General features: G+C 49.6%; 2 protein-coding genes across 5 annotated transcripts; one reads left to right on the top strand and one right to left on the bottom strand.

The window, feature by feature from the left end:
* Positions 1–316: 316 nt before the first annotated feature.
* Positions 317–9,368, bottom strand: FBXO45 (F-box protein 45). Its single transcript, XM_055816891.1, has 3 exons — positions 8,980–9,368; positions 8,231–8,587; positions 317–6,227 (listed from the first exon to the last, which is right to left on the bottom strand). Exons 1-3 carry the CDS (start codon positions 9,235–9,237, stop codon positions 6,042–6,044), a joined length of 801 nt encoding a protein of 266 aa, XP_055672866.1. The 5' UTR covers positions 9,238–9,368; the 3' UTR covers positions 317–6,041.
* Positions 9,369–9,416: 48 nt separating this feature from the next.
* On the top strand, positions 9,417–15,083 carry WDR53 (WD repeat domain 53). 4 transcript variants are annotated; one of them, XM_055816887.1, is made up of 3 exons: positions 9,417–9,465; positions 10,417–10,908; positions 13,782–15,083. In XM_055816887.1, the coding sequence occupies exons 2-3, from the start codon at positions 10,432–10,434 to the stop codon at positions 14,361–14,363; spliced, it is 1,059 nt and encodes a 352-aa protein (XP_055672862.1). In that variant the 5' UTR covers positions 9,417–9,465; positions 10,417–10,431; the 3' UTR covers positions 14,364–15,083. The 4 variants fall into 4 exon arrangements, with proteins under 4 accessions (XP_055672862.1, XP_055672864.1, XP_055672863.1 ...); XM_055816888.1 differs by lacking the exon at positions 9,417–9,465 and adding an exon at positions 9,493–9,598 and having other exon boundaries at positions 10,419–10,908; XM_005241570.4 differs by lacking the exon at positions 9,417–9,465 and adding an exon at positions 9,609–10,283.
* The last annotated feature ends 2,387 nt before the right edge of the window (positions 15,084–17,470 follow it).

The raw sequence follows: 17,470 nt of genomic DNA, 5'->3' as shown, positions 1-17,470 counted from the left end.
GTACTCCACTGTTCTTCCGAGAAGCGCCGCAAACTGTCTGCCAGTAAAGACAAGCCACATCCCAGAGATGCACAGTATGGTGGGCTGAGATCACCGGGCCACAGGTTGACTGGTAAAACAAACTTATTTCCATACTGCACGCTCCCCCGAGTCCCACTGGTGTTGGTTCCAACTCTGCTCCAGTTCTGCATAGGTCAATTATTTTTCCAGGAATAAGACAAAATCGTATGCTAAAGCAGAGGTAAACTCTCTTTGCCGTTTACAAAGCGCAAGATCCTGCCCTCAAGCTCTGCTCCTGCACGAGGCTTTGCAGGAGGTGCCCAGTGTCAGATGGGATCTGGCATGAGAGAAACGTTCTCTGTCACCTGAGCACATAAAAAAAAGAACCAACAACAACAACAAAAAGCCAACAAAAACCCCAAAATGCAATTTGGAGATGGTGGACAGACTGAAAAGCTTTAACCACTGCAGTATCTGGAATATCAGACAAGAACATTTGGGTTAACATCCATCCCCTCGCTGGCAGGTTTGTCCAGCACTTAGTCATTATAGTCACGTCCTGAAGCTGGCGGAGTGTACTCTCTTAAATAGCCATTTAAAAGCAACGAGACACGGCTTACTTCTAAGCACAGGATGCTCAGGAAAGAAAAGAACTTCATAACCTCGTAGTAACTCGCTCGTAGGCTGTCGGTCCCCGATGCACCAAAGTCGCTCTTGCAGCTGAAGCTGCAACCAGCAGTTTGTTACCTGTAAACTGGTACCATGGAGGTGCTGGGCAGGGAGAACAGCCCGCACCCCACTCGCTCGCAGATTTAACACGTTACCGTGGTACAGAGAGTCCAGGGAAGCTCACACACGCAGCACACCTCACCTGCCTGGGGTGAACATCGGCCTGTGCTTCCCGGGATCCATCAGGTTTTGTCTCGCCTCGATTTCCCAACTCAGCCGCTGCAGACCAGAGCGGACGGACCGCGTTAAACGGAGGCAGGGAACGAAGGATGCCAGCACGTCCTGCTGCGACTATGCAACCGAGCCGGAACGTTTGCCAGAGCGCAGCATTTCGTGGCTTCATTTGCACAGTGCATCTTCAGAGGCACGCTCCAACGGCGGGGACAGATGTGAAAGCAGCTGTTTTACAACAACGTGTAGGCTTTTAACATAGGTAGAACAATACAGATTAAAAAGACAAAATACATCAAGCAAACATGAAACAATTCCAGCTAGCTCAACACATCTGCAAGAGCAGGCACGGAAGGAAAGAGATACCCTGGAGCTGGTAAAATTGCAGAAAAATAATCAACCCTTGCAATATACAACAAGTTTTATTTAAAATTCCCTTTTCAATAATAATTTGGGAGTGGGGGTGTTCAGCCACAATGGAATTTAAATTATTATTTTTATAATAATATTTTGACGATATCATTATTTCCTGACCATAAATGCCTGAGAGGAAGAAAAGCAGCTCTGGGGAAAAGCAGACCTTGAATGGTAACCATGACATTTTGTTTGAGCCTCTCAAACCCCTTTCTACCTTTTAAGGTGATCTCAGAGTCTCAGCTCAGTTTACTGTCACTGGAGAGGATTTTCTGAAACGCAAAGATTTGCTCAGCCTAATTTCAGGATCAAGGGTTCAAATGAAGTACATTTTAAAAATCCTAAGCCCGTTATCCACTTCTCAGCAAGCACCTGCTTCGTTGAGGTTTTTTTAGTTTGTTCTGGTTTTTTAAAAGGACGGGAGGCAAAGGCTAACGGATGAGGTTCCATATTAAATGTTTATTTTGCAGCACATCACTTAGGAAATGGGAAGCCTAGGCTGCCCCAAGGCTGTTAACTTTGCCCTCTTGTGGGAAGGTGTCAGAAGTCATTCAGAAGTCACCATACAGCGCTAGAGAAAGCTGCCTCAAGTACCAACCAGCAGGTTTAGCATCACTGCAGGAAAAGCCTTCTGTATTCATTTCCCACTTCATTAATTTTCCTTCCAACCAAATTATACCTTGGTGCGAGGTGGACTGCTATCGCGTGCAGAAATCAAACACATTGCACTCCCAAGCATTTAAAACCTCTTTTGTACAGGCAGAAAGGCTCCTAGAGCAGGTTTCAATAGCGACATTTGCCAGCTACAGATTTCACCAAATTATCTGCACTGTGCAAGCACCGGCAGCGTTCTGGAGAACGGCAGCACTTGTAGCTGCGATCCTGCCGGCGTCCACAGCTATTTATAACATGCAAAGATTCAGCTAGAACTGGAATATCAGTATCAAAATACACAGGTTCAGGAATCGCTGGGGGCTGGTTACCTCTCGCATACTTGGGGAAAATACGTTTTGTATGATCAAACTATGATCAGGCCAAGCACTATTTTAATTGTCATCCCTGCTGTCATCATCCCAGTGAAAATGGAAGAGGAAAAAAATAGCGGCAGCCATCTGGAAAACGCACCCGGGTGTTAAGGAAATTTAAAAAGTAAGTCATCGGCAAGCGGAGAGAAAAGCTAATATTGCAGCTTGCAATCGGATTCAGAGGCAGACAGAGAACACAGCCGCATCCGAGGCAGCCGCAGCTCATCCCACAGGATCAAGGCCATCTGCTCCCGGCTGGCTCCGTCACCTGAAACAAGGCCAAAAGTGACAAACCAAATGGCATTTGCTAGTAGAAGACTCCCAAAAACAGACACTCAACGCTGCACTGTCAGTAGGGAGGGGAAGGAAACACAACACATCTTGGGGAAAATCTCCCTGCCCGGGTAATTTTCCCATGCCCTTTTGATTTATTAGTTCATTCCAGCAACACCCCTGTCCTCTCACAAAAAAAGCGGTCACACAACTGACTTCAGGCCAACACAGTCACCAGCAAAGCCAAGGACCTCCTCTGCCCCGAGCCCAACGGCTGCCCCGAGCTCCTTGCTTCCTCGGACACAGCAACATGCCCAGATCAGATCAGCAACTGTTAAGCTCCCAAGAGATTTCACAGCGCACTTAAACCACAAGAAATTCTGGGGTTTATTCAAACAATAGAAAAAATGCTCACCTATCAAAAAATTCTGGATGTCCTGCAGGATTCCGAAGCCAAGACTTGGGAATCTGACTGTTATGGGAGCTATGGACAGTTGATGTTCCTCCTGACCAAAGCAGTCAAGTCACCAGTTGGGGTAGGGAAAATACTGCAAATGGCTGTTTATTAGCCGACTCGAAAGTAGCTCAGGCTAGAAAAAGTGATTCTACATTTTTGGCAAGCCAGCATCAAACCTCTTCGCTCCTGAAGTGGCTCAAAGATATTAGTCAGAAGCTCACTGCTTAAAAGCAGATACCTGATGCAGAGAGTTTGGAAAGTGCCTTGGAACTCACAACCACAAGAGTCTCCTACTTCTTCCTAAAAGCACCACAAAATATTGACCATCATATGGAAAGCTACAGAAGCAGAGAGCAGCAGAGACACTGACAGGGACGGAGACGCGTCGGTAGGGCGGCAGGGCAGGAGCGAGCACACCACGTTTTCAAGTCCTCGTTAACCACTCATCAGATCAGATTCTCTCTGCTCAAGCAGTCACACAGCACATCGCCATCCCAACACCTCCACCTTCTCTGCACTGAACCGCTCCTCCTTTTCGCCTAGCACCACAGCAGGTGGTGATCCCAACAGTCACACCAGCCGGCTGGTCATTACAACAATCCACACCACTACATCCTTCGGAATTATAGCAGAGTTTATTTTAATATTTTGTACAGCCAGCATTGGTCTCCAGGAATAAGTTATAATCATACACAAGTGAGTCCCCCCCAAACCCACCCTTAAGGAATGTTCAACTTTCAGCATTTCTAATTTAGAGAAATTATTTATAGGGTAAGAAGCAGTCTGAAGAATGGAAACCAATCTCAATTCGTGGATAAAACTCCTCAGAAGTTCTCAGGGTTTACTTGCATCTAATTGGATTCATGAACAAGCGCAGAGGTCGTGCCTTTCAGGACTGCATTGAGCACACATTCATCTCGGGGACAATTTTATTTTCTGAAGTTGGACAGGGTTTTGCTTCTTTTTTTCCCCGCCTCACACCCCCAGTTCTGCTATGCAGACACATACTGTACAGGTTAGTACAATCAATGCTTGTAACAGATTTCTCCAAAAGTTACTCGCGTGCCCGTCCCACCTAATTTATTCAGTTCTCAACACCACTTAAAACATCTTCATTTCTCACCACGTATTTTGTTTCTTTAACCCAGCCAAGAGCAACGGACCCCGATACTGCCTTTAAGCAATAAACAACACACAAAACAAATAAATACTTTTAAATCCTTTTAAATGGTAATGACATACATACTCTGTTCCAGTGCAGAACTTGGTTACCTGCGAGGCTAGAAGCACTCCAAGACAGCTCAGCAGCAGCAGACGAGGAGCCTCCCTCACCTGCTCGCAGCGCTCCCCTCCCATGACCCGCGTAATGCCAGGAGGAATTCCTCTTGCCGGTGTCTGATATTAAGCAATTCACATTCTCTAGCGCAAATAAAGCAAAAAGGGGTTGTATAAACATTTCCTTCTCCCTCTCTGAAAAGCATGGCCAACTCTGAAACAGTTCAGACAGCTCTGGGAAACACCAGCCAAGGAGAAATGAGAGACAAGAGCCGCAGGGCTGGCAGGTGTCAATGCCCCGGTAAAAGCAGCCCTTCTGGGGGTCCCCACCGAGCTCTCAGCCTCAGGGGGAAAGGGTTTCCCCAGAACGCGGCTCCCCGGTACACCCCGCAGCCCCCGGCCGCCCCAGCCCATACGCCAGCACACCCGCACGCCGGGGGCTCTGCGCGTGGTCTTCAGAAAACTGGTGCAAGCGAAAAGCCGGCACGTCGAACCTGATCCAGAATTGCCACCGAAGGGCTTGTGAGAGTTTTACTCCTCCTGACTGACAACAGGCAGGTGAATACCGGGGGACGGGGGGATTTTATTTAATGAAAGAAAGGTTCAGTCAAGTCTTAAAAGCCTCACAAAAGCCACCTAAGCCAAAAGCAAGGTCTGGATTCAGAAACTTGAATGCTCCTTCCTCATTACTGTGAAACATTTTGCAATAGTAATTAGGAAGTATAGGGATGCTTTTGAAAGTCAGGACTTTTGATGTTGAAAGGAAGATGAGCTGACCACTGTGTTGCGGTTTCCCTTCCTAAAGGGAACCGCAGATTTTGGCGAAAGGAAACTCATGGGGAAAACGTTCTGCGTTTCCTACAGAGAAAAAAACCTGTTGCTAAAGCAATGGAAACTTCCACAGAAAATGACCCGATGTAGCACCGTACTCCGCAAGAGCATCCCAAAATGCTTCACAATACAACAGAAGTACACTTACATGAATGTCATATACCTGTCCGAGGTATATTTTCTGATGCCACGCAGTGGGGTGGGGTGGGTTTTTTCCCCCGTTAAGAAATTATGTCCCAGTTAGAATAAAGCAAACCCTTTCTTTTAACTGTTCTTTTCAACGTGTTCTATATATACAACCCTTAAAATACACTTAAAAATAGCTGCACACATTTTGTATCATTATACTAGAGAAGGACAGTCCAGACGGACCATGCTTCTCAGTATGTTAAAAACTGTAAATAAAACCCAACCAGACTCGCTCTCCTCCGGTACCCACATTGGCCCAAAGGAGGGAAGGGAAGGAACAAGCAGTTTTAAAATGGGAGTCTTTCACAAAACACGCTACTTACAAATCTCAGGTTAACTTCCTCAAGCAGTTTTGTTATCAAATCCTTTCTTAAATATTTGAGGTCACATACTGCCATCTTAGCAATGAAATCTGTTGCAACATGCATGTGTCAGCTTCCCACTCAACCAACTGCAACCCTGAGGATTTTTCTGGCCTGGTAGAAAGAGGAAATGTCACACAATTCCCGAAGTATGGCTGGTCCTCTGTTCCAAAACGCCACGTGATTCCCTCGATGGTTCCTGGACACACACCCACACTTTTTCGTTTTTCCTCTAATACACGTTTCCCTCTAACCAACATGCAGATTTCTCCTCCCAATCATCCACATCTCGATGTCCCAACGGAACAATCCACGTCATCCATCCAAAGGTTTTCCCAGGTAGACCAAAGTCACTTCTGTGTTACCGTACACAGCAGACACTGCCGGATACAGGCAAACTTTTGGCAGTCCTCTGAAGGCAACTCCCAAGAACTCGTAGCCCCTCTCAAACGCTAACGTTTTGTCTTCCATGTCCAGGATAACTCGGATCCTTTCACCTATCTGTAAACAGAGACAGAAGGGGGAAATCAAATTAAAAAAAATAAAAATGCACAGAGTCAGCATATTCAAATGAGACACAAAAATCAAGCATCGCCAATGTTTAACGCAGCAGGTAATTTTAAAGCAAGGCTTTCTTGTTTCTCATGATTTCGTTACTTTTATGACAGGAATTACTCAATTTTGCTCAAATGCACGAGGATCCCCAGTACCTCTGCTGCCTGTTTCCAGCGGGCAGCCTGTAACTAACCACCTACGTGATAATAAACGTCACCCTTCCCATATGAACCTTGCAAGGGCACCAAGAGTGACCATACTGCATGCCACGTGCTTCAGAATACTGTAGAGTTTTGAAGACTTTGTAATGGCCTCCAAGTACCTGGACTCAGTATTTAGCTGTTGCTATCGCTGAGCAGTAGCTCTATGAAGAGCAGACAACTAACTTGTTTTAGAAAGCTCCCACACACAAAATATACCGGTATAGGCTACTGTGCAGGTGCTGTCGCTGACAGAGGTATTCCCTCACCAATGCAGAGGGAAATTCCAGTGCAAAGCTTCAGCAAAAAAAGTGAAAAACCTAACATATTTTTATATATATATATATATATATATACACACACACACGAGTGAAACTAACACTGAACACGGCAAGAGTCTCAGATCAAAGCCTGCACGGTGCTCCCTGCGTTTCTCCAGTACACATTATTTTAGACATAAATAGAAGTCCCAGCCACCAGCAGCAAGCACAGCAGGATGCCGCACAAACTTCTGATCCTTCACCAGCCAGCCCCAACGCCGAGGATTCCTTTTTTGCTCTAACAGACGCTAACACACACGTGCGTTTCCTTTAAGTATGCTTTCTATGAGCAGATCACTGTACATGTCTTAATAAACATAAAATACTCCAAAGGATCACCCATTTAAGCTCTCACCAATTCTTACAGAGAAAGCAGCGACTGCATTCACCCTTGAGTCCCCGCGTGAGCTGGGGGCTCTCAGCTTCAAGACCTTTCCTCACCCTGCTGCTGCAGACAGGCCTAGGCAAGGGCAGCAGAAAGCAACCACAAAGGGTTGAGGCTGGAATGTGCAGATCCAGTTTGCAGGCGAGGGAATGTGCAAATGGAAAGAGATCTAAATCTTTTTAATTACACTAGTTTTAGCTATTATCCCCAAAACCTGCAGGAATAACCTTCAGACAGAATTGAGTGCTTAGCAGTGAAATTTTACGTGAAAGGCAGGAATATCATATCCAAGTTACTACACAGATCTTCACCCACAACTGAAACATAAGCCAATGCTCATACAAAGCCACAGCATTACCAGATGGAAATTATACTGCATACTGCTTAAGGTGTAACGCCAGGGACTCCAGCAGTCAGGATGGAGTTGTGCGAGCAGCCAGAAGAACAAAGATAAACTCTTCTATAGGGACAAAAAGGTGGAACTGGCACTTGCTCTTTAATAACCTGAAATTATCTGAACATCCCAGCCCAGCCAAGGGCTGTCACCTACGGGAACGCAGCCAGCAGGCAAACGAGCAGCACTCAGCAGCTGCAGGTTTGTGCAGGAAGACTCTTACCTAACCCTAACCTCAGCTCACACAGCAAAGGGGCAAAATCCCACCGAGGTTCACCCTGCTGCGGGGCGAGTCACTACTTCAGGAGGCTGCAGCAGCCCTTCCAGCTTTTATTTCAAAAAGCAACACGGTGTCCAAGAGGCAACCACAGCACACGCTCCGCGCTCGGGAGTTGAGGGAAGCGTGGAAACGAGCGAGGGCCAGGTGCGTTCAGCACCACACCGGCGCAGCCCGACGAAGCAGCAAACGAAGGGGCAAAGGGCTCGCAAGGCAGAGCCACCCGCCTTCCGCAGGGAGGGCTCGCGACACCCCTGAGTGGGCACTCAGGGCCAAGGCAGCAGCCGGCCAGGACAGACGAGGGAAGAGGCTCATGACAACCAGCTGCCGTCAGACATGGTGGAGCTTCCAGCCCACGCCAAGCCCCGCTCACCTGGTATTTGGGTGCGTTATTGCACTGGGGGAAGCTGCCGTTCACCTCGCCGTTATGCAGCAAGTTATTGTCCACCAGGTTCCAGCCCCAACTCTGGTCATCGCTCCCCAGCAGGGCCACGTAGCCCTGGCACTGCATGGCCGCCCGCTTCGTGGCGATGCCAATGACGGCCACGGTGCCCAGCGGGCCCTCCCACCACACCTCCCAGGCATGGCGGCCCTCGCTGAAGCCGATCTTGGTCCGAGCCCCGTCCGTGCTCTGGGCAATGGGGTTGCGGTGCAGCGTGAAGCCGTTCTTCTTGATGTAGACGTTCCGCGAGCAGTCGTTGGTGCTGAAGGCGTGGTGGAAGGCACGGACCTAAGGGGGAGATGGGGAGCAGGGAGGGGCAGAGGAGATAAAATCCTGCCGTGTTTTGCTGCCCCTCCCCGGGGGGGGGGAGGGGGGAAGGATGCTCAGGGGCTGTCGCGGGGGGGGGGGGGGGGAAGGATGCTCAGGGGCTGTCGCGGGGGGAGGATGCTCAGGGGCTGTCGGGGGGGGGACAGGGGGAGGATGCTCAGGGGCTGTCGCGGGGGGGACGGGGGGAGGATGCTCAGGGGCTGTCGCGGGGGGGGGGGGGGGAAGGATGCTCAGGGGCTGTCGCGGGGGGAGGATGCTCAGGGGCTGTCGGGGGGGGGACGGGGGAAGGATGCTCAGGGGCTGTCGGGGGGTGGTGGGGGGCTCCGCCGCGGGGCTGGGGGTGCCGGGCTCACCTTGCCCTTGTAGGTGGGCACGTTGCAGAGGATGTCGGTGCGCAGGGCCTCCTCGGCCAGGCAGCGGGCCGCCAGGCTGCGCCACACCTCGCTGTTCTCGTCGCCGTGCAGCACGCGGTGCCACAGCTTGCAGACCAGCGCGCAGCTCCGCAGCTCCCGCAGCTCCAGGTAGGAGAACACCAGCTCCAGCACCCGCCCCGGCAGCCGCCAGCCCGGGCCCCCCGCCGCCGCCGCCCCGCCGCCGGGGCCCGCCGCCATCGCCTCGCACCCCCCCCCCCCCCGAACGCCCGGCGGGCCGGGCCGGGCCGCGCTGTGTCCCCCGCCTCGACGGCGACAGCGGCGGCGGCGGGCGCGGGCCCCGAGGCCCTCACGGCGCGGGGGCGGCCGGCGCCGCCATCACCGCCGCCGGCAGCCCGCCCCTGGCCACGGCGCAGGCGCGGGGCGGGACGCGGGACGCGGCGCAGGAGCGGGCGGCGCAGCGCGGAGGTGAGGCTGCCCCGGGCCGGGCTGCGCCCCCGCGGCGGGCGGGGGCCGGCGGCGCTGCGTGAGCGGCAGGACCCTCGTGGGCGGCGGGCGGCCGGGCTGTGCCGGGCACAGGCGCGGTGCAGCGCAGGGTCAGGTCGGTAAAGGCCGGGCCCCGACCCAGGGGGGCTGCGCTGCCTGTAAGCCGCGGGGCTCAGGCGGCGGGGCCGGGCGCTGCAGCCGGGACAGCCCCCGCGGCGTCCCCGGCCCCCCCGCTCTGCCCCCCGCTGAACCGGCCCCGGAGCGCTCGGGGGTCGCGCCAGGGAAGGGGCCGGGGCGGGATCGGTGGCCGCGCCTGCGGCCCGGGCGGTGCCGGTGGCCCGGGCGGTGCCGGTGCCGAGGGACCCGCTTCCCCTCGGGAGCACGGAGCCGCCTGCGCCGTGGGTTAAAACTTAGTCACGCCAATGCCTGCCCCTAACCCGCCGCCAAGGCAGCGCCCTCCGGCTCCGCCAGTTCCTCCCGCTCCCCCGGGCCAGGCGGGCTCGGGCTGCCCCGGCCTCGCAGCCGGGCCGGGCAAGTGTCCGTGTGCTCCCGCCCGGTGGGGCTGCTGGCTCCGAGACCTGCCCGGTTCGCCGTCCCCCCCTGCCCCTTCCCGTGCCCCGTTCTGCCGGCCGTGCTGTGCCCTTACACGCTGGGGAAGCGGCTCTGCCCCTCGCAGCCATCGGAGCCGCCGTCCTCCACGTGCCGCGCAGCCACGCGTGCCAGCGCCACTGTCCCGCACCGTTGTAGCTGATGTTGACGCTGTTTGAGCCAAAGTTTCATTTGGAGACTGATCTGCAGAGGTGCCTGTTTTAATTAGCCGTTAGAGTTTCAAGTGGTTTGAGTTACAGTCAGCGGGTTGATCCCGTTGCTTTGATAAGCTTTCCGCTGTAAGGAGACCATCAGGAGCGCCATTCAGGTTTTTGTTTGTTTCAGAGGTGTCCCTGAAACATGGCAGCCAAATGGACGGGTGGACATTCGACCTCTGTATTGTGCTTGAATGTAAACACGGAAGGCCTGGTGGCTTCAGGTGCGGAGAGAGGCGAGCTCGCGCTCTGGGACGGGAGAGGTGCCCTGGTGGGACAGCTCCAGCTCCCGAAGGCAGACGACGTGACCTCCGTGGTGTTCTCTCCCCGCCATCCCGCCAGGCTGTACACCTCCCACGGAGAAACTGTCAGTTTGCTGGATGCCCGATCCCTCAAGGAGCCCGTTGAAGGCTTCCATGTGAATGAGGAGGAGATCAACTGCCTCTCAGTGAATGAGACCGACAGTTTCTTGGCTGCGGCAGATGACTCGGGGGCAATAAAGGTTATGGACCTGGAAAACAAGAAAGTCAGCCGGTCCTTGAGACACTTAAACATCTGCTCCTCTGTTGCCTTTCGACCTCAGCGGCCTCAAAGCCTAGTTTCCTGTGGACTGGACATGCAGGTGATTTGCATACAAGTAGATGGTTATTAGAGAAGTGAAATGGTAACTACCCACCTGTGTAGTGAGGCGCCAGCAGACTTTCACCAAGAGCAAGAGTGTACAGCCTTGTCGCTGGAAAGCTCCTTAACTGTTCCAAAGTAGTTTTGGTGGACAAGCTCAGTGTTGAGGCTGTTTGTGCCAGATTCTGCTCAGCAGTTCCTCTCCCCGTTTTTCTCTTCCCCCCATATCCATTTACAGTCTAAAAGTGAGGGGGGGGGGGGCAGGAATCAGAATATGGTGCAGAGCATGCTCATGCCATGTTAGCTCCCCGTTGGACTGAGCAAAACCAGCAGCTGTCCCTGGTGATCAGTTACGGCTGCAGACCAAATACAGATGGTAGTTAGAAAAAGGCAAAATGCTTGAAGTGGACAGGATGCTAGGAGGAACTCTTCACTGCAGGTAGATAAATATCTTTCCAAGTGGCATGTATCACTCTAAGGACAAGTCATTTTTATAATTTATACTTTGTTCTGATTAACCTCTTGGAAGCATTAAATATTCCTTGCCTTTTATGCTTCTCTGTCCTTGCGAAGAGGAAACTTTGTCCTTTTCACACCACTTGTGGAAGCATTCTGAGAAAGACCGTGCTAGGAGTTAACGGAGCCTTTTGAGTTATGTTGCCAGAGTTGGCCACCCAGAACAGATGTTTTTCAGTAATTTCTTCCAGTGGTTGAGATCTGACCATGTTCCTGATTTAGCCCGAGATTAAAACTATCACTTCTGCATAGGTTTCAATGGTTCTAGCACTATTACAGCAACACTGAGCAGTTTCACCCCGTGTTACTGAAACTGAAGTGCATCTAACACCCGTTGGAACGAATACATGCCGATACTTAGTGTAAGTGGTATTTTTCCATATGAAAGGCATAGATTGTATAAATTCAGTAAGTTTATCCAAATAGGGGCTGATTGATGGAAGTATGCCAGGTTTAGACTTTGCCAAATTTTCAGAAATTTTCCAGGTTTTTTTTCCTTAGGTTGACTAGAAGATGGATGTAGGATTCTAACTGAAGTACTGTGAGAAACTTCAGAGGTACCAAAGTATCAGTCTGAGAGGAGTAAACGCCCAGCATCTTAGACAGCTGGCTTAATTTGGGTCTCTAAAATACAGATTCACAAGCCTATGGCTGGAAACTTTTTATCAGAATTCTAAGCGTTTGTATACCACTGCTGTGCAAGTGAACTGGTCATTTTTTGTGACTTTTCAGTTTTAGTACGGTTTACTGTAGCTCAGCAAGTTGGTTTTTAGGTGAAAGTCAATGTCCCCAGATGGTAGGAATTCGTTAGTGGGGTTTTGTAAAATGAAAAAAGTGGTTTTGTGCATTGAGGCTGGCTTTAAGATACATCATTTCATAAAGAGACGCTGAGCTGCAGTACTCTGAAATGCTGTGCAGCAGCCTGTCTTTGGACTTGTTTACAAGCTCTATGAGCATCAGAACATGTTCTGTGCTCGCATGTCAAACCCTCAGTGAAGCTGTAGCTGATGGGAACTGAGATTTAGGTTGCCAGGTTTTCTTCAGAAGTTCCATGAAAGCAGGGAAAACGCTATGAGGACAGAAAATACTTAGGCTGCAGAAAACTTGTTAGCACTTGATGAGTTCATAAAGCTGTTGCAGTTGTCTGTGCCGAAAATGGGAGTGTTTGCCTTAAGCATTAGGACCCAGCCTCTCTGATTTACTTTGCCCTGCACACACTGTTGTCATGGGAAGTCTTCCCTTGCATCGGTAGCAAAGGAGTTCTAATGTAGCAGCAACAGTGGTCACTAAAACAGCGAAATTGCAGGAAACAACATAGTTTGGAAGTCTTTGTGTGATCTGGATTCCAGAAATGCAGACCCAGTGCAGTGTGACAAGTTCTTTTGGGGCACAAATTTAAAGACTCCTGTACTTTCTACTGGAGATCACTAGTGGAGGAATATTTTTATTAACAACAAATTAAAGCTTTGATTAAAAAAAGCAAACAACACACCAGTCCTGCATTAGACTGACTCGCGCTTTCATATCCGTTGGCCTTGAAAATGCTCATTATCCATTCAGGTCCTACAAAAGTATCGACGGAATTATTTTTAACTGGTGTGGTATAAACCTATGGTACTTGAATTGCTGTACGAGAGATGCAGGGTGCATTTGAAGGCACGGTTATTGCTTCATGAGGAGCTTGGAGGTGGGGTGGCATTTTAAAAGCAAACCTAAAAGCACAGCCTCCCCCCCATCTCGTCAGGAAAAGCGTGCCCTGCCTCGATATGGTGGAAGCACAAACTGGATCTACTCATTGGATAGAAAAAAAACCCCCAAACATCTATGTCTGTTCAAAAATGAGGGCCTGAACTGCTCTTTGCCTTTTGCTGTTCCATTTTTCACACACATTCATGGAAGTGATTATTTTAGGACAAGTACGTAGCAGAGAGAGAACCAAAATTCAGAATGCTAATGTTCTCTATTTACTGCTAGCGTTTCCGTGTCCTTCCTTTTAAATAATTTAATATATTTTAAATAATTTAAATAATGATGGGCACTATGTCATGATTACTACTGCCGAGATGAATGTGAAAGCATTCAGAACAGTTTGTTCATCCGTTTTGTGGTCTGAAGGTGCGAGTCACTGACTCTGTGCTGAGTAGGGCGGTATGAGGGTGTGGGAGGCACGCCGTAAAGGTTTGCTGTATTTATCAGGTAAAGTTCAACCACTCCTCGCAGCACATCTTGCATATCTTGCACTCATGCGTAGCCTTTCCTCTGCTGGAGCCAGAAGTGCAATTGTTTATTTTTACTGTTAGCAAAAGATCTGATTTTACGTAAAACAGACAAATTACCGATTTATACTTTTCTTTCAAGGTTATGCTGTGGAACCTGCAGAAAGCTCGCCCCTTGTGGACCACAAACCTGCAGGAGTGTGAAAGTGAGGAAGACAGTCCACAGTCAGCGGGCCAGTTCTTTAACCCGCCGCTTGCACATTCCCTGTCTGTCGCACCGTGCGGCAACATCTTTGGCTGCGGAGCTCAAGACGGTAAAGTCAGAATATTCAGAGTCACTGGTGCCAAGTTTGAACGTGAGCTGGAGTTTCTAGGTCACAGCTTAGGAGTATCGCAGGTCCTTTTTATGCCAGAAGCGTACTGGTTGTTGACTGGAGGCAATGACGGGAAAGTCTTGCTCTGGGATGTCAGCAGTGACATTGGAAAGCAGGAGCAAAGTCCAGCAAAATCTCTGCAGAGAAGGAAGGCCCAAGCACCTGCATCCACCAGAAAAGACAGAAAGCTCAACAAAGTGGCTTCAAACGCTAGAGTGTTACCAAAGCTAACCATTGAGCACGGAGAGAAGGTGAACTGGATCTCGTGCGCGTGGCTCAAAGGCTCCAAGAGAGTATTAGTTGCTGATCAGAGTAGTTCTGTATCTGTGTATCCACTGCCAGAAGCTTAGCTGCTGAGACGTTTAAAGAAATTTGTGGGGCATAAACCACTTCTTGGAGTGTTTGAAATGACTCCAGTTGCATCCACTGACGGTGAATTGAACAGTGAAACCTGCTGCATTCTTTGGAAGGGGATTTGCTGTGTACTCACGCGAGGACTCGCAATGTAACTGGCCTCATGTTAAGGCTTTCAGCGGCTGTTTGTATTCACTGCAGCCATGTCTTGCAGGGTTGGCAGTTTGCTTCTTGAATTTAAGTGAAACTGGTTTCAATATATTTAGGGGTAATACTAGTTCATGACTAAGCTGACATAATTGAGGTTGGAGGAAGAAAATCACGCTGACAGGGACACCCGCAATGCTAAATGAGAATGCTGAGCAATAACAGAGATGTCTTTGGCTGAACTCCTTGCATTTTTAACTATAGCAGTGCTTTACATTACTCTCCCCGTTAAACTGTGTCACAGTTAGCTTAAATTGGCCATAGTGGAAATATATTTTTCATTAGTTTGTCAGCAGCTGCATATAAGACTAGAGAAGCATCAGTTAATGAGTAATCAAATTAGTTTAACTGTCATTGCCAATTGGATTTTTTCACACTGTGGTAAACAAAGGAGCAGGGGAAAAGTTAACATCTGTTTAATGGGTCAGCTGTCTTGTGCATTTAGTTGTTTATCCCAGGGGAAAAATAACTATTACATTTGTCTTAATAAATGCTTTCTCTCTCACTGCTCCCATGTTCCTATACTCATGCTAATCTTGCCAAACTTACACAAAATTGTGTCAAAAAGTACGCTGCATACCCCATCACAGGGGGACTACAAAGGGCCAAAGGCACAGCCCCTCCTTGCCCCGATATTTCCACTGTCTTCCCAAAGCTTTAGAAACACAACGAGCAGAACTTGGTTTCCTGGAAACATCTCTGAATTTGCAGGTTGAAGGTGGGGAGAACGTAAGTGGGAATGCTGCAGCTCTTGACGTGTTCAGTTCAGGCTGGATTTCCCATGGAACAGGCAAATTATTAAAAGGAAAAAGATTTTTTTTTTTTTTTTTTTCCTCAGGCTGTCCTTAACCTTCCACCAAACTGAATGCCTGGTACTGGCTGAAGATCTGCTTTGGTAACGTGGAGTTTGTGCTGTCTTGTTTCACCAGCTGTGCTGGTACCAGACGCACATTATCTATGTGCCTCTTTTCTTCTTTTTGATGGAAAACTTTCCACCTCTTTTTTGCATACCCAGCTCCTGAAAATCATTAGCCAGTTGTGCTGGCTGTCCATCCTTTATGGAAGAGATTCCAACTGTCTTGGTTTTGCTCAAAGCAGCTCCTCACAGCCGAACACAACTCATTCTCAGCCAAATGTGATTTTACCATCATCCCCTTTTTTTTTTTTTTTTTTTTAAAAAAAAAAAAAAGGCAATCTGCCTGCACAGCCTTTAACAGCAGGAGATTTTGGCCCAAGACACGAACTAGCTGGTGCTCCAGCAAAATGAACCCAAAACACAGGAAAAAAAGCAGAATAGTGTAGGTACCCCCTTTCGTGTCACCTCTGAATTTACGTATGAAGATGGAGAGGATCAGAAGTGGTGCGGGTGGGTGGTTCAGTACGGGATACGTTCGTGAGCATGTGTCTGTGCATCTATGACCTATATTTGGACATCAGTCTATAAAAAGCCTCAGTACAAACAACCCGCAGCAGGAGTCAGATCCTCTGTCCCTGTCATTGCTGCCTGCTTCAGGAGAGAGGATCGAGCCCACTCCGGCTTTTATTTCTTCTCTTTGTGCTCTCCGGGAAGATGGCTAAAGCCAGCATCTCTCTGCGCTCCCTGAACGAGACGTTAAACAGGTCACTAAAGGGTCGTGCTAGCGCTGCCCTGAGGGACAGGGAAGGATGAGGGGCTTAGAGGACTGGGGGCATAGAGGGCTGGGGCAGGGAGAGGAGACAGCAGTTCTTGGCATCAGCTCCCTTGGAAATTTTCATGGGTAACAAAGAGGTGGTAAATATACGTTGTGTGTATATGGGAAAGGAGTAGTTCGTGAGCGATCTTCTGTTTCGCCTTTACCGGTTGGGGAGGGAAGTGGGATAGAGCCACACGCTGCACCCTTCTGTGAGCGCAGTCCTGGGCAGCCTGCACGCTGCTAGTGCTGCCCATGTGCCACGGGACTTGTGCAATTGCTCCATGGCAAAGGCCTGCAGCTGCGTGAAGTGTGGCTGGGCGATTACGAGTAACGAAGTTAACGTTTGCACTCATACTGCTGTTGTAAATGGGAGATTTGGGATGAACTTGTGGGTTTGGGAGAATGCCTCAGTGTCTGGAGGGTTCAAAGACAGGGTGTAAGTGGTTACGGTTAACACACACCGCCACCCCCCGCCACCCCCCCCCCCTCCCCGAGAACAGACCGTTCTTAGGAGTTTAAAGAGAATAACTGTTGCTGAAGAATTGGGACATAGATGATGCTGATTCACTGTCCATTTTCGAAGCCTGTACTTGGAAGAGGAACACCTGACCAACAGGTTCATTGGCTTCATGTAAAATAATCTGGCCTCAGCTGCCCCCGCTGGCACCAGTCCTGTGCTCAGCTGCAGTGCGGCAGCACCGGCACTGGTGGATGGTGTCTCTAACCAGCTGGGCAAACAGTCACAGGATCAAGTATCAGCTGTCAGCACAGCTCGTCAGGAAACAGCTGAGAGAGGCTCTGAAATTCCCCACCGTTACAGACATGCGTGACAGTGCTCCCTCTCAGTAGGTTTTCACATACGGATTTTCATAGGTACTACCTTTAAAGGTATTGTGTAAAGAGTATCAAGCAAAACAACTGTAAGTCAGCTTAGGTGTCATACATGTAACCAGTTTAACTGTAGTAAAAATGATCACTGTCTATCAAGACTGTCAGAGCTGATGGAACACAGTACTTCTGTTTATGAAATGTTTATGAAATTAACATTTACAGACTAACACTGGCTGACAGACTTGCTAAGAAGCTGCTGCTCTGGTCAAGATCCTAACGTTGCTTTTATGACTCCAATTCACACAACAGTAACCGCAAAAAAAGTTACTAGAGACCTGAACAGAGAGAGAAACAGAAAAGCAGGAACCACTCCTGAAAGAAAAAGTGAAAAT

Source organism: Falco peregrinus, chromosome 12, assembly GCF_023634155.1.
Source record: "Falco peregrinus isolate bFalPer1 chromosome 12, bFalPer1.pri, whole genome shotgun sequence".
In the NCBI taxonomy this organism is placed as follows: Eukaryota; Metazoa; Chordata; class Aves; order Falconiformes; family Falconidae; genus Falco; species Falco peregrinus.
The sequence above is the reverse complement of the archived record's forward strand: the minus strand, read 5'-3'. Positions and strand labels throughout refer to the sequence as shown.